The sequence below is a fragment of the Nicotiana sylvestris genome, chromosome 1, assembly GCF_000393655.2.
Source record: "Nicotiana sylvestris chromosome 1, ASM39365v2, whole genome shotgun sequence".
Lineage (NCBI taxonomy): Eukaryota > Viridiplantae > Streptophyta > Magnoliopsida > Solanales > Solanaceae > Nicotiana > Nicotiana sylvestris.
In genome coordinates this window covers 145338645-145358720 of record NC_091057.1, presented here as the reverse complement: position 1 = coordinate 145358720, position 20076 = coordinate 145338645, and the positions used below count along the sequence as shown (strand labels likewise).

The 20076-nt window shown below is 34.9% G+C and overlaps 3 protein-coding genes across 3 annotated transcripts; 2 read left to right on the top strand and 1 right to left on the bottom strand.

Annotated features, from left to right (window-relative positions):
• Positions 1–6656: 6656 nt before the first annotated feature.
• Positions 6657–12395, top strand: LOC104221667 (PITH domain-containing protein At3g04780). Its single transcript, XM_009772777.2, has 8 exons — positions 6657–6833; positions 6936–7022; positions 9318–9441; positions 10487–10535; positions 10650–10707; positions 10828–10874; positions 10960–11037; positions 12147–12395. Exons 1-8 carry the CDS (start codon positions 6795–6797, stop codon positions 12193–12195), a joined length of 531 nt encoding a protein of 176 aa, XP_009771079.1. The 5' UTR covers positions 6657–6794; the 3' UTR covers positions 12196–12395.
• A 1514-nt stretch (positions 12396–13909) lies between these two features.
• Positions 13910–15067, top strand: LOC104221680 (probable ribose-5-phosphate isomerase 3, chloroplastic). Its single transcript, XM_009772795.2, has one exon. It carries the CDS (start codon positions 14002–14004, stop codon positions 14860–14862), a length of 861 nt encoding a protein of 286 aa, XP_009771097.1. The 5' UTR covers positions 13910–14001; the 3' UTR covers positions 14863–15067.
• Positions 15068–16141: 1074 nt separating this feature from the next.
• On the bottom strand, positions 16142–18734 carry LOC104221675 (uncharacterized). The gene is made up of 6 exons (XM_009772787.2): positions 18321–18734; positions 17814–17978; positions 17222–17296; positions 16983–17108; positions 16796–16903; positions 16142–16430 (listed from the first exon to the last, which is right to left on the bottom strand). The coding sequence occupies exons 1-6, from the start codon at positions 18430–18432 to the stop codon at positions 16354–16356; spliced, it is 663 nt and encodes a 220-aa protein (XP_009771089.1). The 5' UTR covers positions 18433–18734; the 3' UTR covers positions 16142–16353.
• Between the last annotated feature and the right edge of the window lie 1342 nt (positions 18735–20076).

The window sequence follows — 20076 nt, the reverse complement described above, 5'->3', positions numbered from 1 at the left end:
AAGTGAAAAGAGATTTAGAAAGCTCAATATCCTGAGTATTGCTTGATTGACTTACCTATTTCTACATAAATAGTTGCAATGTGGTTTGATGTCCTCCACTAAGATCACTTATGCAATAAAACACAAATTATGAGCTACCAAAAAAATTTGTGTACTGAAATGCCTTTTTTCACTACAACAACGACAAACTCAGTGTAATCCCATAAATGAGGTCTGGAGAATAGTATGTACGCAGAGAAACTGTTTCCGATAAACCCTAAACTCAGGGAACAATGGAGATAAGATAAAGCAGCCAAGTAGCAAACAATAGTAACAACAATGTAATATGATAGCCAGGGCGTACGCAAAAATTTTTGTAAGCGGTGTCGAAATTTATAAAAGAATTAAAAAATATAACTTTGATTATCATAGAAATAGCCTTAGTCTATTGATTTTGTTGAGTCTTAAGTTACAAAAGGTCTTCGAGTATTTGCAAAAGAAAAATGTGCTAGTTGAGGTTTGAATCTTTGACCTCTTAGAAAAAAATCAAACACATTACCAACACACCAAGACAAAAATTATGTCAAGTGGTGTCATTTTTTCCTAGTTATCTGTTTCCGTACAGTATTAATACATATATTTAGTAAAAAAATTCGAAGAAGCGGTGTCGCGTGACACTGCTTCGGTAAGCATAAATCCACCCCTGATGATAGCGACCACGAATGACACAACATGTAATAATAAAGAACCATGATAAGATAATACAAAAATAATCCTAGTACTACTGGTAAACCTAGGAGGAACACACTACTATCAAATTATGTATACATTATAGACAGTGAAGTTATTAAGAGTTTCTAACGCATTTGGAATATAGTTAATTCAAATATAACAGTTGAAATACGACTAATCGTTGAAGATTATGTTTAAAATTATAGGGGTTAATAACATATTTTTAGTTCAAAGTTTTCGCAAGAAAAGAAAATTGTTGTGGAAACTTTCAACGACAAAGAAAACTGTTATAAATATATTATATTATGGATGTTCATTTAGTACTCCGTTGTAAATAAGTTTTCTGAAGAAGCTTATTCATATGGGACTCCACCGTAAATATGTTTATCTATTTAAGTACTCTATTGGAAATAAGCTTCCTGAAGAAGCTTATCACTTCGATACCCGGTTATAGATAAACATTACCCCGGTAGAAGATTATTCATACCAGGTATAATAAGCTTATCCTTTCAGTACTCAGTTATGGATAAATATTATCCCCGGTAGAAGATTATTCATACCGGGTATAATAAGCTTATCCTTTCAGTACCCAGTTATGGATAAATATTATCCCCAGTAGAAGATTATCCATACCGGGTATAATAAATTTATCCTTTCAGTACCCAGTTATGGATAAGCATTACCCCCGGTAGAAGATTATCCATATCGGGTATAATAAGCTTATCCTTTCAGTACTCCGATATGGATAAACATTGCTTTCAGTAGAAGATTATCCATATCTGGTATAGTAGCAGCTTACACAACAGCTTCCTTTCTTCTATAAATAGAAGAGATTTCAGTTCATTATGTACATCAGTTTGAATTCGAATAATATATCAGTTTCTCTCTATACTTGTCTTTACTTTATAGTCTTTATTTTATAACACGTTATCAGCACGAGACTCTGCCATCTCGAGCAAATATTTTGAAAGTATCTGAGGTAAGAACTTTCTTTTCCTAAATAATGTCAAATCTTTCTAAACTTGAATTTGTAGCCCTGGATATATCGGGCAAAAGCTACATGTCTTGGGTGCTTGATGCTGAAATTCATCTTGATGCGATGGGTCTGGCAGACACCATCAAAGACAAAAATCAGGCATCAAACCAAGACCGTGCCAAAGCAATGATATTCCTACGCCATCACCTTGATGAGGGCCTGAAAATGGAATATCTTACTGTTAAAGATCCAGTCATACTGTGGAATAATTTGAAAGATAGATATGACCACCTGAAGATGGTCGTTCTTCCACAGGCACGATATGATTGGACTCATCTAAGGCTACAAGATTTTAAATCTATCAGTGAGTATAATTCTGCTATGTTCAGAATTATTTCCCAATTGAAGTTATGTGGTGATAATATTACTGATCATGATATGTTGGAGAAAACTTTCACCACTTTTCATGCCTCGAATATGCTCCTGCAGCAGCAATATCGAGAGATGGGATTTAAAAAGTATTCTGAACTTATCTCACATCTTCTTATAGCCGAGCAACATAATGGGCTATTAATAAAAAATCATGAAAGTCGACCTACTGGTTCTTGTCCATTCCCTGAAGTGAATGAGACGCGTGGAAAAGGTCGTGGCCCCAGTCGTGGTCATGGTCGTGGTCGGGAAAGAAACTCTAATCATGGTAATAATAATGCACCAAAGAACACTCCTCACCACCAGCAGTGGAAAAGGAAGGAACAAAAGAATGAAGCGGTGCAAGAACCAAATGCAGAAAATGCATGCTATAGATGTGGAGAAAAGGGGTACTGGTCACGTACTTGTCGTACGCCAAAGCACCTGGTTGAGCTTTATCAAGCCTCCCTAAAGAAGACAGAGAAAAATGCTGAAGCAAATTTTATTTCTGAAGATAAATTAGACTTCATGCATTTGGATGTAACTGATTACCTTGCACTCCCAGAAGGAGAAACAAGTCATGTAATCGGTGGTGAATCTGTAGAAATGTAAATATTTTAATTTTTGTTATTTGTAATAGATAGTATGGTTATGTAATTGTTGTACATAAAGAAAAATTATGATTTGATAATGATGTTTACTATAATATATCTTGTTTATGTCATTTTGAAGAATATGGATAACATTATTAGATCAACTTAAACTCTAGCAGAGTTTGCAAGAAATATACAACCACAAGAAGTGGTTATATTTCGTATATCTCATTGTAATTATATTTTGTTAACTACCAGAAGTGGTATATGCCTATGATCACCAGAAGTGATAATTTAGGCTTTCTATGGTTACAATTGAAGATAAGCTACATAAATATTCTCTATATTAAATGCACGCCTCGATTTGCTCCTGAAGTAGTAAATATTTTAAAAGAGGTTGAGGCATCACAATTTGATGTGATTAATGCGCATTCAGATAATTATGTTCGATTTCCTGAAGGATGAGAACTTTTGATAATATTAATCCATTCCCTGAAGTGAATGTGACAATACTAATAAGTCGGGTAAATATGAACGCGCTCTTGATGTGAATACATTACAATTCACCTCCAGAAGAGTTAATATAATTGAGAGAATATATACTCAATATTTCGTATTTTAAATTTGCTCCTGAAGAAGTAACACAATTGAAATTGCCTCCTGAAGTGGAAAAATATTATGAAGAGGAGTTTTCGTGTGCTTAAACAATTGTTTTACATTGTTTATTTGATTGTGATTTTCTCTCATGACACCAGCAGTGTCTGAGCAATATTTGATAGTACAAAATGTATCAACAACTCCTGAAGAGCTAAATGTTTGCCTAAAGAATACATGACACCAGTAGTGCCAGATAAATATTAGATTGTGGATAATAAATGAAGGCTCTCGAAGAGCTTATATACAAATATGTCATTCATATTATATGATTATGGTCAAAACATATGTTGTAGTAAACCTGAAGTTTACTAATACAAATGGCTATCATATTGAGACTACAAATGATTGGAAGATTGATAATCTTCATGTTTCCACAATCATAGGGGGTAAAATAATATGTATGTGAGAAGTTACCTGCATTATTCTTTAATTTGTAATATATCATGTATCACAGTAAACCAGAAGTTTACTAAAGCAAAAGTTTATGCCATAGTAAACCAGAAGTTTACTAAGAGATAGCACATGACATGATAAACTTGAAGTTTTCATTTGCCATTTTTAAATGAGCTATTTGAGAATTCAGATAAGCATATACTAAAGAACTAGAAGATTCTTCAGGAATTCTCATGTGTTGCTTGTTCTCATAATGAATTGATTATACCAGCTAAAGTTGGGACTAAGACCCCTGATTCTGAAATATATAAAAGGTGAATATGGGCCCGTTCACCTATCATGTGAACCACTTATAGGTGCATATATGAGATGGTTACATGTGTAATTATTGTCAACCTGCAGTTTGGCATTTGGAATTGCTTTTCTCGATTAAGAGCATAATTTTCAGATTATGAAATCAAGACAGTTCATCTTGATAATGCTGGTTTATATCCAAGCTGGTTTAGCATTGAATACCTCCTATTAATGGCTAAACCATTGCTTATGAGAACAAAGCTTCATGTGTTGGTCTAAGATTTTCTAAATTGCATATAGCAGCACTTGTATGCATCAGATCAACAATATATGATAAGTCCTCCCTTCACAATTGGTTTAGGATCAGAAACCAAATATTTTTACTATCTTTTGTTGCGTGGTATATGATTAATTTCTCTACCATAATACACAAAGATATGTTTCCCAAAGATGATTGGGGATATATGTTAGTTTTTCTAACATTTGGGGGATGGAATAAACAGTTGAAAAATATGCTATATGAATCGAATTATCATGATCCTCACTTAGAAGATAATTCAAGTCGAATGCCAGAAGCATTTGCTGATCCAAAATTAAATATCATATTTCAGCTGCAAATGCTCCTATTAAAATTAAAGTCCCTGAAGGATAGAGTTTACTGTACGCATGAAGCGTGGTAGACCAATCGGTTCCAAAGGTAACAATCCTTGAAAAATAGTAGGAGCTAATGATCAAAATGAGGAGGAAATAAGCTCTAGAAGAGCCCACGACATAACATTTCATGAAACTCCCGAAAAAGTTCAGGTACCTGAAAATAAAGAAAGTGATGAGATCTCCACAAGTTATGTCGCTTCGGAACTGACACAAAATGATCGTCGACGATATATTTAATACAATATAGTGCACAATATTGTAAAAGATTGTGAGGATCGGACTAGCAGTCCAGACACTTGAAGATGTCATACCATTTAGATACAAGTCTTAACCTATATGACTTATTTGGCTAAATCTATATGAAGATCCTTGAAGGATTGAAAATGCCCGAAGCATATAATTCAAAGTCTTGAGAAATGTACTCGATCAAATTATAAAGATCTTTGTACGGTTTAAAGCAATCTGTGCGCGTGTGGTATAATCGCCTCAGTAAATATTTGCTGAAAGAAAGTTACATAAATTATGTTATTTGTCCATGTATTTTTATAAAGAAAATGTCATCAAAATTTGTTACACTTGCTGTTTATGTTGGTGACATAAATCTTATTGGAACTCCGGAAGAGCTCCAAGAGGGTCTTAAAAATACTTTTACATGGACAAAGTGTACCCATTAAGTACACCAATGAATATTCAATCACTTGAAGTGAATAAGGATCCGTTCCAACCTCTAGAAGAGGATGAGGAGCTCCTTGGTCCTGAAATACTCTATCTCGGTGTAGATGGTGCACTTATTTATCTTGCTAATGCTAACAAAAGTGGTGCAGATCGTATTGGTAATGCAGATGCAGGTTATTTATCCGATACCCATAAAGCTCGATTTCAAACCGGCAAGCAGGGAGTGCATATGATTGAGATCAGTGATTCATTCGAGAAACATGTGGGTTGGAATGTGATAAAAGACCCACAATATTATACGGAGACAATGTTTCATGCATAGCACTATTAAAGGGAGGATTTATAAAAGGAGATAGAACGAAGAACATTTCACCAGAATTATTCTACATACATGATCTTCAGGAAAATTGTGACATTGATGTGCATCAAATTAGTTCAAGTGACAATCTAGCAGATTGTCTTTATTAACATCAATTTTTGAGAATATGGTATACAAGATTGGAATGCAGAGACTCAAATATTTGAAATAAGGTTTTCTTCAGGGGGAGTAAAATGCGCGTTGTACTCTTTTTTCCTTACTAAGTTTTTTCCCACAGTGTTTTCCTTATAAGGTTTTTAATGAGGCAGCCAGCAATGCGTATTACTAAAAATGTGTACTCTTTTTCCTTCACTAGGATTTTTTCCCACGTGGTTTTTCCTAGTAAGGTTTTAATGAGGCACATTATCTTTTAATGAACATCCAAGAGGGAGTGTTATAAATATATTATATTATGGATGTTCATTTAGTACTCCGTTGTAAATAAGTTTCCTGAAGAAGCTTATCCATATGGGACTCCACCGTAAATATATTTATCTATTTAAGTACTCTATTGAAAATAAGCTTCTTTCGATACCCGGTTATGGATAAATATTACCCCGATAGAAGATTATCCATACCGGGTATAATAAGCTTATCCTTTCAGTACCCAGTTATGGATAAATATTATCCTCGGTAAAAGATTATCCATACCGGGTATAATAAGTTTATCCTTTCAGTACCCAGTTATGAATAAACATTACCCCGGGTAAAAGATTATCCATATCGGATATAATAAGCTTATCATTTCAGTACTTCGTTATGAATAAACATTGCTCTCAGTAGAAGATTATCCATATCTGGTATAGTAGCAACTTCCTTTCTTCTATAAATAGAAGAAATTTCAGTTTATTATGTACATCAGTTTGAATTCGAATAATATATGATTTTCTCTCTATACTTGTCTTTACTTTTATACTCTTTATTTTATAACAAAAACATATATTTGTCATTGAAAGTTTTCAACGAGAAAAAAACAGTCTAAAAAGCCCTTAAGCGCTGCACGCCCAAGTCCGTCGCCCCACAGACGCAGCGCAGAAACACTCTTCTCTCCTTTAGCGTACAAGTGCCGTCAACCATGTCTGCCGAATCTGCTTCTGCAATTCCCAAAGGCCAAGTATGATTTAACTCTTCTATTAGAGATTATCGTTTTCTGCACCAATTTTCTCTTTTTTATTATTTGAATTATAGCAAAATTTAAATGGTTGGAGATGAACAGGTTGATTTGTCGGACTTCATAGACTGGTCTGGCGTCGAGTGCCTTAACCAAAACAGCAGCCACTCTATCTCCAATGCCCTCAAACAGGTAAAAAAGAAAAAAGAAATGAAGAATATAAGTTATTTCTTGTGGAAATTAGGGCTTCTTTATGCTACTTTCTTTGCTTTAATATCTTAAGTCGGAGAATTTAATATTGTGTTGTGAGTTTCGGATACTGCAATATACAAATTTTCTGAATCCTAATCTATTTTTAATTATTAAACTAGGTAAAGTAACAGCTCTTAATCCAAGCTAGCAGTCAACTAATAAATCTCATATGAAAAGTAAACTAACTGAACTGAGCACTAAATACTCCAGCAATAAGACTTTAGGATGGATCTCTTGGAGATCTGCCGTTGGCTGTCGTTACCCAGAAGAAAGGTCTGTATCCAAAAGGAAAACAAAAGATAAAAGACTTTAGGATGTACAAACTACAAAGGATTTAATCTGTTCTTTAATTGCTCAAGTCCATGAAGTTAATTGGTTGAAGGAATTCTAGCTAGGAAAGAAAACAAGTGAGCTAGAGCACTAACAGTCTAGTTACTTGGGGAAAAGGACATAGAAAAGTAATAGGAGAATTTGAAGGAATAGAGATGAATATTGAAAAGTAGTCTTTTATCCCTTATCTCCATTTGGTGTACCCATGACGCTCCTCTTTGTATAGAAGATTGGGTGTTGTTTGTAGAGAATCATATTTTTATGTAGGACTCCACTTTTTTGGTATACCTCTTGTATCTTACGTCCAGAATTTGTCAATAAAATTTATTACCTTATCAAAAAAAAAAAAAAAGAGGGACACAAAATTAACATTCCTATAAGTAAATACAATTGTATAGTTGGCGTAACATATTTTTATAGTTCCTCTTGGATGTATTTGTTTTTCGAATTGTATAATGATGGATAAATCTAAAATTAACACGCCCAGCATGTGATTTGTACACCCTTTGTTCCTAAATCCCTTTTTTGGGTAACTGAGAAATCTGTTGTCTTCAGCTTTAAAACTTGGTAGGTAATGGGTCTGGCTTATCCTTTTTCCAGTGATCTTCTCTGTTCAATTGTACATTTATACTTGTCAAAAGAGGCTTCTTTAATCTCGTAGTCTATTAGGTTTGGTATGTACAGAGGGCTGACACATGGAAGGGTCGGGGATGTTAATTCTTATTTTTAACTGGCCTAAAGTCAATTGAGAGGGTTTGCAGCTGAATTTATTTATTGAACATAGTGGCAAGCATTAATCTTTTAACATATTTTGTCAAGGGCCTTCTTTAATGGTCATGGTCACTTGATTCCTGCTTTGTAAGGAAAAGCGCTGTGATAGAAGTTCTTTAATTAGAGGATGAGTCAATTTGATATATCCTAAGAGCAAGGAAGAATGAGATATAGCTTCTTTTGCTCTTAAATGATGGCCAACCTCTTAGTCCTATTGTCATAATGAAATTTGTTACTACCCTTCTATCTGTGACACAATGGCTATTCAACACAGTGTTAAAAATAGCGTGAAGCGAGGAAAAGAGACAACCCCCATTTCACGAAAAGCGAGAAGCGAAGCGCCCACTTTTTTGAAGTGAAGCGGAATTTTAAAAAAAAAATTAAAATAAATACGGCATAGACAACACAGGTAACTGTAAGCAAATGTTCAATACTTGAATTAAAAAACTAAAGAGTAGCATCAATTAAAGCACAAAATGAGCATCATATTCTTCTACAAGATTGTCAAGAGTAGCATCAATTGGGCAAAAATTGGGCAAAATCTGGGCAGAAACGGGGCAGAATTTTTCTGAAAAAAATTCGCCAGCATTTCGGCGCTTTTTGGACGTTTAGAAAGAAAAAGAAAAAGAAAAAGAAGAAGAAGAATGAAAATAAAAACAGACCTGTTGAAACTTGAAAGCTGTTGTTGTAATGTTGAAGAAGAAGAAGCAGAACCCTAGTTTGCTTGAACAAATCTTTGCTTCATGTGAGGAAGAAATCACTGGTTTTTTGAGGAAGAAAAGGCTGGTTTAGAACCCTAGTTTGCTGCTGAAGAAGTGTCTAAAACAGAAGACTCAACGATTTGGGTCTTTTAATTGAAAAAGGCTCGTTTGGGCCTTTTAATTCAAGAAGCGATCGCTTCTTCCACTCCCGACCGCTTCACCGCTTTTTTGTACCTGAGCCGCTTTTAGTTGGGGTAGCGACCAACCCATCGCTCCGCTTCGCTTAAAGCGAGGAAGCGGATGCTTTTTTTAACACTGATTCAACAATTGGGGATTCTTTTCCAATTGTAAGCCCCAATGTCGGTTCGTTTATTTTAAAGTCATCCACTTCTGCTTTCCGTAATGGTGTTGACTTTATTTGAATGTAAATCAGGGTTACAGAGAAGATGAGGGCTTGAACCTAGAGAGTGATGCAGATGAGCAGCTATTGATTTACATACCTTTTAATCAAGTTATCAAACTGCATTCTTTTGTTATCAAAGGACCTGAGGAGGAAGGTAGCTAATAGATTTGTAATGTCTCTTTCTACCCCCACTGATCTTTTGCAAGGTGTACTAGATTCTTGGTGTTATTTCATGCAGCTTCTGCTAGCTTGTTGGTTTCTGAGAGTAAATTGAGTGTTTTTTGAGCTGCTTCAATATCTTTCTTCATTGCTGCGAAGAAGAAAAATCACCGCATAAACCTTCAAATTTAATTCCCAAGTTTATGTGATTTAGCCAACAGTTGTTTTTTTAATCTTCTTTCTGATTAGTAAAAGTAGTTCTCTTTGGTGGATGAAATGTTAATCCCATGACCTGTGATGATTTCAGTAAAACATTTATGGAAGAATTACACTGGTACACTTATTGTCTAAGATATATGTATTCTTGAGCTGGCTTTCTTTATATCACGGATCAGTAGATAGATGATGCAAGAGCATATATTGTACCAACTGATTAACGGGCACACCATTGTGTCTGCATAACAAAATTTTGTTGAAACTTAATCAAAATTATGCATAAAGCGGTCTTATAAAAACATATCATAAAGCGAGAGAAACTGAGGGGAAAAAGGGATAATGAGGATAACTACCAAGTTGGCACAGGTGACATTTTTAACCTTTTTCTATTCTTCTTAATGGGGTAGTTAGAGGAGCAATTTAGGATGAAATTGTCACAGGCTTCATCAGAGTATAGGCATTAGGTGAAAGAAATGTGTCAAACGTGTATACAGTTGAGAGAGGTGGATTATCTGTTGCATTTTGGGTATCATAAAGCAATACCATGATTACGGTGCTGTTTTTTTTTTTTTTTTAAATCTTGTCTTCTTAATCTTTCCTGGTAGACTTGTTCTGCTTGATGTCTTCACTTTGTTGTCACACATGCCATATTTCCGTGAAGGTGCCTCTTTTGGTGTTTTTTTTCCTTTTTTTTCTTGTGTGGGTTTTGGGGTGGGTGGGTGGGATAAAGTAATATGTTATTGCCTCCTTTGGTGTTTCCGTTCAATTCTTCCTTCTGGACCTATATATAACATGATACATAACACAAATTTGTCTCATTAAAGGTCCTAAAACTGTGAAGCTGTTTTCTAACAAGGAGCACATGGGATTTAGGTAATTTTTTGAGCTTTCATTACTTTTTATGACCTTTTCTGAACTGATTATTCTGTGGGAAATTTTTTCAAATCTGCTATGTATATTTGCTAATTTGGGTGGACGTCTCTGCAGTAATGTCAGTGATTACCCTCCGAGTGATACAGCAATTTTATCTGAAGATAATCTCAAGGTAAGGATATGTTGATACAGGAATTATGGTTCTTGGCTGTGTTAACTTAATGATGTTTTGCTTGTATAATTCTCAAGTTTCCCTGGATATTCATTCTTCAAAACTCTCATTCTTTTGCAGGGAAAACCAGTTATCTTGAAGTATGTTAAATTTCAAAATGTTCGCAGGTATGCAAATATCCGCTGGTCTTCATACTTTTACAGTAGTAGTGTGTAAGATGGGAATTAATCTTTTCTATTGCTATTGGACCAGTGTGACTATTTTTATTGAGGACAATCAATCTGATTCTGAACTTACAAGAGTTCAAAAAATTGTCCTGTATGGAACAACGTAAGTTTCTTATGCCCTCATTCCTTTCACACGATATCCTATCATTTTTCCTCCTTTTTATTGCCTTCGTTGTGATGTGCTTTTTATTATTACCAATTACTTTATTTCTAGTCAATATCTACTTTTTCAGTTCTCTCTTTTAGAGGTGTTCCATGTTTACATCTCGAACAGTTTAAACATTAAACTTGGAAAAGCATGAGACCATGCGATGGTGTCAGATGACCTGACTGCTTACTCGATGTGCTTTGATACTGACACTTCCTTTTGTTGTCCCTAATAACATAATCACGGGTGCTTCCATTGGCTCTTGAAGTATCAGGGGCCAACAACCATGTAGACATGCTCTCCTTAAGTTAATGCTACCAAAAAACTGATAGACTAAAGTGCAGAGACCGCTTGCCCAGCAGCGGTGGGTGCCACCAAAAAACCGTTCAACAAAGTTTTCTTTTATTACTTCTTATCAAGCTTGACCAAAATTGTTTGGAGAAATAATAAAAAGATCAAAGTGAAGAAATCCCTTTACAAATAGAGGTGCACGTACATGTTTATGATATTGTCTCCTTTAAAAGTTTATGTATCACTCAAATTTACCTGAATAATCAATAATTTATTTCTGATGTTAGAAAATTTTTATGCTTTCTGCTGTCGAAGCCTGTTTTACTCCACCTAGACATTGCAGAGGAAAAGACATTTAGATCCTATGGTTTCACTAGTTGTAACCCTAAATAACACATGATACCCCAACTTGTGCGGATGATTGGAAAGATTTTGGGGGTTCCTCTGATGTAGATCCTCTTTCATACTGGTTCACCCTTTTTGTTAGCTTAATTTATTTACTTATCAATAAAAAATTTGGACCCTCATATTTCTAAACTAAAGTTGTCTTTAACCTCAAAAAATGTGTACACTTTTACAATCTTGGCAAAAGATTAGCCGTCCTTTACCTTCTCTTAAAACTGGATGTCAGATTCTCCGGTATATATCCTCTTCATCGTTTCTTGATCTTCTATCCTCAATCCTATCGCAAACAAAATCATTCTTTTGCACACATAGGCATTAATAAGAGAGGAAAACTACAGAAGCTAAAGTAGTGTTTCTTTCTCCTGCAGGGTGGAGACGACTGATATGAAAGGTTTAAAGAAGATTGAGGACCATTGACCAGACTGATCAAAGAAGATTGAAGACCGCTGAACCTGCAAAAAAAACATTTTAGTCGTTCAGTATGATTTTAAGATTTTTTTTCTTGACTTTTGTACTTTGTAAACAGAGGTAATTAGAAACTTGATCTGGATATACCAAATGTCAGGGTGAGTTATCCGCTACTATATTCAATGCACATGTTACTGCCATTATTTGAATCTTAGCTTGTCACCGTTACCAAGTTAGTATAAGAGGTAAACTCTAAGCTACTCAGATGGTTCTGGAATGTGATGGTAAATAACTTTCTTTGTCCTTTGGCCTGTTAGCCCTCAGTGAATTGTCTGATTTTAGTAAGTAGGAAAAATTCTAAACATGCTGAAGCCTTTTCTATAAACACTTGTGTGTGTGTGTGTTGGTTCTATTGATTTTGTTGAATCACACACTCGTGTGTGTGGTTCTAAGTGAGCTGTCTATGCTACTTGCGTATATTTCTGTTTAATTTGATGAATGATTTTGTTGAACAAGGTTGTAAGTTGAAATGCTAAAACTTATGATTATAGCATCTAAATACTTAGGTGGTCTCTTTTGATCCTTGCTCTATTAGAATGGCTGTTGGTATGAAGGGATTGTAGTTGAGAGGCCATTCACCGTCTGCAGATGGTGCCGTGAAACAACACTGTTGTCAGTGGTTAGGGTCTGTACAAAATTGGCATAGCAAAGCCACAAAACACCTCAATTCCCATTTTTGAAAAGAGAGAATGTTAATTGAATGGCATGAAATTGACCTGGAATGTTTCATCTGTGGGTTTGCCCTTCCCCCATCTTCTGGCTCACATAAATCATTAATTGGATGTGTTTGGTAGAGAAATCCTTCTTTGCTCTTTGTTGCCATGCAGCTTTCTTATAGTTCTAAAATGCTTGTCTTATGCTGTACTTCCTTAAACATGATGATCCATGAGGTCTTAAGTTTTATAGTTTTGTTCATTTGTGTAGGATTTTAAAATCTAAGATTTACTTCATTTGTTCTACTGTTTGACCTTTATCTACTAATCAGAACTAAACCAAGATACCTAAAGCTGTAACATAAGAATGCGTTGTCTTAGACTCAGTCATCGAAATGCTGGTGTAATTGTAAATCGGTAATACTTCATTTGCATTTCATAGTTTTGATCATTTATTTTTAGGTGGAACATAGTTTTGTCCGGTGTCAACTATGACTTTAAAAATTAACTGTTAAACTAAAAATAAATGGGAGTACAAAAATATACTCAAACAGTAAATTAGAAAATATTTCAAGTGAAAGAACAAATTAATTAGATTATCCAAAGTGAAACAGAACTATAAATAGATAGATGAATATTTCATTTATTTCAAGTTTAAATATCAACAAACCTTCAACATCTCCACATCTTTGGAAACATAATTGTTGTTCACGGCGAATAATAAAAAAATTCCAAATATCCTATTCCCTCTTGTCCAAAATAAGCGATTTTTTGGTTTTTTTTCTTGTGGTCCAAAATAAGTGTTTTTCTCAGATTTTAAGAATTAATTAATTATTTTTTTTCGATATTACCCTTAGAGTAATTAATGTTAGAGTATGTGTTAGGAGTGTTTACGTGAAGAAATAACAAAAGTTAATATGATCAATTTGATTGCTAATTAATGTTAAAAAATAAATTTATAAGTGAGGATATCCTCATCATCACCAACCACTCCCTTATTTTTATTTCAACTTTGGGCAAAGGAAAATGATCGAAACACCAACCCTCCATTCGGTGAGAACCAAAAATCCACACATTCACCTTCAACCCTCACCCCTTACTCATGGCTTCCTTATCCCTAATCTCACCTCAGTCCCCTTCCACTCTCCGCCACAATGCCATTATCGGCACCCGCCTTCCGGCCATCTTCCTCCGCAACCCCATCACTCGCATTCGCTCCACTACTCCTTCAATCAAGGCCCTTTCAGTCCCTTCAGCTTTAACCCAAGACGAACTCAAAAAACTCGCCGCCGATAAAGCCGTAGAATACGTGAAAAGCGGAATGGTCCTGGGTCTAGGCACTGGTTCAACCGCAGCTTTCGTTGTAGCCAAATTAGGCGAGCTTATCTCTTCTGGCCAACTCACAAACATTGTAGGTGTCCCCACTTCAAAGCGCACTGAAGAACAAGCCTTATCACTCAACATCCCGCTATCTACCCTTGACGACCACCCGCATCTCGACTTAGCCATCGATGGTGCTGACGAGGTTGACCCCAATCTCGACCTAGTCAAGGGTCGAGGTGGGGCCCTTTTAAGGGAGAAAATGGTGGAGGCTGCGTCGGATAAGTTCGTCGTGGTTGTGGATGATTCGAAGCTCGTTTCGGGTTTGGGTGGGTCCGGGTTGGCTATGCCCGTTGAGGTGGTGCAGTTTTGTTGGAAGTATAATTTGGTTAGGTTACAGGAGTTGTTTAAAGCAGAGGGTGTTGATGCTAAGCTGAGAGTGGATGGTAATGGGAAGCCTTATGTGACTGATAATTCGAATTATATTGTGGATTTGTATTTTAAGACACCTATTAGGGATTCTGCTGCTGCTGGAAAGGAAATTGCCGCTTTGGAAGGAGTGGTGGAGCATGGGTTGTTCTTGGATATGACCACTGCTGTTATTATAGCTGGCAAGGAAGGAGTCAGTGTTCAGAGCAAGTGAAACTCTCAATTGCTGAGGTTTGAAGAACTTTAACTTCTGTTTTTTGAGATGCAATTCTTGTGAAATTTATTTAAACTTCATTAGGGGTTGGTTAATGTTGTAACACTAATAAGTATCGGCGTTTTTTTGTGGAGATGTTTAGTAATAATACTCCCATCGTTATGTAATTTGTAAATTAGAATTGAAAAGAAAATGTTTTGGTTGATTTCCTTTTTGTTGCTGAGAATATGGATATTGGCTATTTGATGATTTGGAAAATTCAGGTTTTGCTTATAGAAGTCGATCATTATAGAGATAAATGTACTAGGCTATATCAGCAACAATGTGATAGTAGGAGAATTTTTATTTTCTATCCAATTGTGTCTTTTATTTAAGAGAACTCTTTGAATTGTTGAAATGCTGAATGCTGACTTAAGCTGGACTCTGAGGCTACATGAAAGCTTTAAATTACATGATTTTAGATGTAATGTCTTTGAAATTGTCCAGCTAAAGAGTTTAGAGGTGAAACCATTGTGGCTTTACATGTTATATTCTATACAAATTTATCTTGTTTCAGTGGACTGTGAGATAGGTACCTGTTTGCCTATGCTTGGGGGAAATAATCTTTTATCATAAGAAAGCTTAGTATGCTAATATACTTAGCAACTGTAGTCTCTTGTTGCACAAGGTTATTTAGTATGACATATCACTGCCTCACAAGGTTTGCAACGAGCAGTTATAGTGAGAGAGTTGGCTTCAGGAGTATGTTTAGAACTATAAGTGACTTGATAGGCTGAATTGAGAGAACTAGCAGTGACGAAGTAGGCAGAAGAGTGTACACTTCTGGTATAAGTAGAGAGTGAGACATGTTTGCTCGTGAAAGAACGAGCTTATCTAATTTGGTCATCCAGCTGACAAACTTGAATGCCATGGGATGGATTGGTCCATAACCATTATAAACTGCTTTGAAACCTATATACAGCCTATGAGGGACATTTTGTCTCTAACGATTTCAGTATTATGTATCATGTTAAGATCACAAGGCTTATGAGTCCTGCCACTATCCTCACGGCGTGTGCTTGAAAAGTACACCTGATTAAGATGGGAAAAGGAGTCCTCCTCTTTTTTTCTTCTGAGAGGGAGGGCTACATCCTATATGGGTATTCACTGTGTTCTTGTGATTAGTTAGGAAAATTATCTATTTCTGCTGCTGTCCACATGCATTAGATTGATGGAAACAAGAACAAGTACTACCCGTCATGCCATGTCATCATCTAAAATAAGATGTGTAGTTGCTATATGAAGAACAGTAAAATCCCATAACTGATATAATAGTCAAAATATACTCTATGCAGAAATGGCACACATCACAGATGTTTTATTAATCCTAGTACATGTGAATCTGACAAATGAATGAAGTACAATGAGCTAGTATAGATGAAGCATCAAGCAGTAAGCCTGATAAAATGTGGTAATATCTCTCATGACGAAATAAAAAGCCAGCCCCTCTTCCTAGTTGAGTAAAGCCATAGCTGCTGAAGCCAGAAAGATAGCTATCCAGTGGGAACTCCTGGGCATAAATGATGTAGCTGCCAGTATGAAACAATTAGAATGGTGAGATAATCTTATACTCTGGTTAGAATAAATAGTAATGTGATGGTATCCAATATGTAGGATTTTATATGCATCTTGAATTCAATATAGGAGGGAGAAAGTTGCAGAGAATATGAAATTATTGATATATCAAGAAGTTTGCTTTGTTTGAGTTGACGTTTAAAAGCACACAGCCAAGAATTATTTTTGTTTCGATGTGATTGTCTAATGAATTTATGTCATTTATATACTTGTTTTATGTCTCTCTAGCACATATTCTCTCAATATCGCATTAAGATCGACAAAAATTAGTTTCTAGTCTTTAAATTGATTCCAAATCATTGATGGTGGTAACTCTTACCTCCATTATTGTCATCAATGTTTGAAGAAGATGTTGATGAAGATGGAGATGATGCAGTGGAATTTGAAAGCCGAATTCCCAGCTTTTCGCAATCAGCTCCAATGGCACCTTCAAGTTCAATAAAGGATTAGCTAGTGATATTGTTTATATGAAAGTAAATTCGTGGGAAATAGTTGTTTGTACTTACAATCACTGAAGCAAGGGAAAGCAGGAATGTTGAGGAGATTGGAAAAACCAGAATTGCACTGGCATGTTTGTCCATGTGTTATATTCTTTTTGCATGTTCCCTCCCCACAGTAAATCCAATAGCAAGCTTCAGCCAAACAAAGTTCAAAACAAAGGATGGAGTTTGATAAGAAATCGGATAGAACATATATGAAAATGGTTTAAGAAATAAATGGAAACTTATAATAATTTTGTAATTACGATCAAAGAAAGACATGTTGTGTGGAATTGGTGGAGCTGGTGGAGGTGCTGGCAAGCAAGAATAGTTAAGAGAACCTGCAATAAACATAACCCAAGAATATTATAATCTCAAACTCTTAGTTATATAAGTAATCAACAAGATGAGTGTTAAACGGTACCATCCGTGATTTCTCTCAATAAAGAATCGTCCTAATTTAATCTCATGACTAATCTGGTATTAATCATCTTATTATCCTACTTTATTATGTTACATAAACATGTTATTCCTCTCGCTAATTATATACTTATAGGTGAGGGTCTCTTGAAAACAAGATCTAACCTCCACACTTATAGGTGAGGGTCTCTTGAAAACAAGATCTAACCTCCACAAGGTAGGAGTAGGGTCTATGTACACATTATCCTCCTCAGACCCCATCATGTACTGGGTATGTTATTGTTGTTACCGTAAATTATATACTTATAACTTTTTGTGGTTTTGTGAAAAGAAAGTACAAAATACTAATTTATTAGGTGAAAATGCAATTAGGCAGATATATATTATTGACAGAAATAAAAACAAAGAAAGAGAAAAAGAAATGAAGGGAAAACTGACACTTGGGAACAATGCAAGGAAGGAATTCAAGATCATCTTCGTCGTCGTCATCATCATGGTGAGTTCTCTTCCATCCTTTTTCACATTTGCATTCAAAATTGAAAGGCTTCCCTGCTGCTGCCTCGCAACTCCCTTTCCCACACTCCACATCTTTGCATATTTTCTCTATATATACACAACGCCCAATATAATTGGAAAGTTCAGAATTATAAAGAGGACTCAAAAACAAACAATTAATAAGGATGTTTAAAGATACGTTAATTAGGTGGCCTGATACTATTCAGTGTTTTGTAGTTAAAACTCTTGAATATTTACAAAGTTTTAAACAAGTACACTGAGATTTGGGAATGAAGAAACTATGGACTAGCGCGTGTGTGCTTTTTGTGTATGTTCGATTATTTTTTTCCTGAAAATTTTAATGCAAGTACGAGCATATAATAAACTTAGAAATACTCTAGAATATGAGAATAGAAATAAGGAATTAAGGTGGAAGAGAGAGATGTATACCTAAGTAGGGAGCAAGAACAGGAGAAATACTATCCTCTTCTGCAGCTAACACAATTGGTAGCATAACGAACAGAACTAGTACATAAGCTCTGAAAATAATGGAGAAACCCATCTTCTCCAAACCAAAGATATTTGTGTGTGTGTGTGTGTTTTGGGATCGGAGGAGGGGGATAATTATGTGAAGCAGTGAATATGTAGTTTGTGTCTAATGAGGGGTAAATTTATAGAGGAACTTGTGTTGAATGTTTCTTAGTAGAAGCTTCTTTGTGTATCAAAATTTCAAAGATCACTATTTAGCAAGTCTTCTTAAGGTTTCCCAAGTCTAATTAACTTATTCATGTTGTTGTTTGAAGTTTCTATCACTTAGTGGATTAGTTAATCAATGTTCAATGTTGTCATAAATTAACTATAGGCGTTTTTCTTTTTGGGGCAACGTGTTCTCTTTTATTTGCGTTCAATATTTGAAATCTACCGATCTAATAAATTTTTAATTTGCATCGAGTAAACTTACTAAAAAAAGTAAAAGTGTCAAAAGTGTTACTTTCAATTGCTGGACAATTGGCAAGTACAAGATTAAGTAGCACGTTCTTACCTAGCAAAGTACAATATTTGGGTTTCATTTGTCGCACCTCTAAGTATTAGGTTCTTAATAGTAACCAAAAACGGTTGAATCACAACAGAAATATCATCTGTAGGTTTATTAAAGTTGGTGTAATTTTTCCTCATCCTATTTTAGGAGGAAGGTGGGCGATTAATTCATTTTTTCCAAAAATATCACTATCATAAAAATGGAATTTTAAAGATTTTAAAATGGTCTTAACTTTCTTAAAAGAAGAATTTCCCTTCAGTATTTTCTAAATATTCATTAATATATGTATTCACCTTGAGCATACTTTCACATATGATTAGCGAAAAAAGATTCTTATTAAGGAGTATCGTGATATCATTTCTTCTAGCTATTTAAGGTAACCCATGTGAAGGTTTTTTTTTTTTGAAAATTATTTTGTGAAAACTCAAATATAATTTTCATTTTGGGTTCACCAAGGCACTGAAATTATTGTCTGAATGTCTGTAATTATCATATATTAGTACACGTTTGATTAAATTTGGAAAGAACTAATCGAACATGATTTTAGTTAGTGGAACAAGTATAGAAGGATAAAATTCCATAAATCCTCCCCAACTCATCCATGGTTGAGTGGATAGAATTTCCAATTCGTTAATTTTAAAAAGAAGATTAAGAAAGATAATGGCCTTGACAAGAAAATATGAGGCAATTTCCTCTTTTGAAATGTCCTCCAATACGTATATTAGATATTCTTTGATTATTCTTTCAAGGAAAGTGTTCTTATTTGTTCCTTGGTAAAGTAGAACATACTTTAAGTCTTTAACATTAAAATAATCGTATGTAGAAAGACGACCTTCCGTGAGCAAGTAAAATTTCGAATTATGTAATAAAAAATAGGTCTTTGGTGATGTAGATCATATAAGTCTAAATTAAACAGTATAACTAAAAGAATGGACACGACAATTAATGTGTTCAATCAAAGAATAGTAACGAAAAAAAGAGGTAACTAATAAACATACGCATCAAAAGGTTTAGGTAGAAATTTTTCAAAAATTGAAGACTTATTAGTTCTACATTAAAATGAGGGAGAGATATGCTGATGAATGATGCAAGCCTGACGCGAGGTAATTATGGTTACTTTGGAAGACAAAAGTGTGATAAAGATGAGAAGGTATAAAAGTGAAATTA

What these genes read in the sequence shown, in the direction of transcription:
- LOC104221667 (XM_009772777.2), top strand. Translation starts at nt 6,795, where the DNA reads ATGTCTGCCGAATCTGCTTCTGCAATTCCCAAAGGCCAA. An exon ending in TCTCCAATGCCCTCAAACAG is followed by an intron (nt 7,023 to 9,317) that starts GTAAAAAAGAAA and finishes AATGTAAATCAG; the next exon opens with GGTTACAGAGAAGATGAGGG. An exon ending in AAATTTCAAAATGTTCGCAG is followed by an intron (nt 10,875 to 10,959) that starts GTATGCAAATAT and finishes CTATTGGACCAG; the next exon opens with TGTGACTATTTTTATTGAGG.
- LOC104221680 (XM_009772795.2), top strand. Translation starts at nt 14,002, where the DNA reads ATGGCTTCCTTATCCCTAATCTCACCTCAGTCCCCTTCCACTCTCCGC.
- LOC104221675 (XM_009772787.2), bottom strand. Translation starts at nt 18,432, where the DNA reads ATGGGTTTCTCCATTATTTTCAGAGCTTATGTACTAGTTCTGTTCGTT. An exon ending in TCCTTGCATTGTTCCCAAGT is followed by an intron (nt 17,297 to 17,813) that starts GTCAGTTTTCCC and finishes TGTTTATTGCAG; the next exon opens with GTTCTCTTAACTATTCTTGC. An exon ending in CATTGATGACAATAATGGAG is followed by an intron (nt 16,431 to 16,795) that starts GTAAGAGTTACC and finishes TCATACTGGCAG; the next exon opens with CTACATCATTTATGCCCAGG.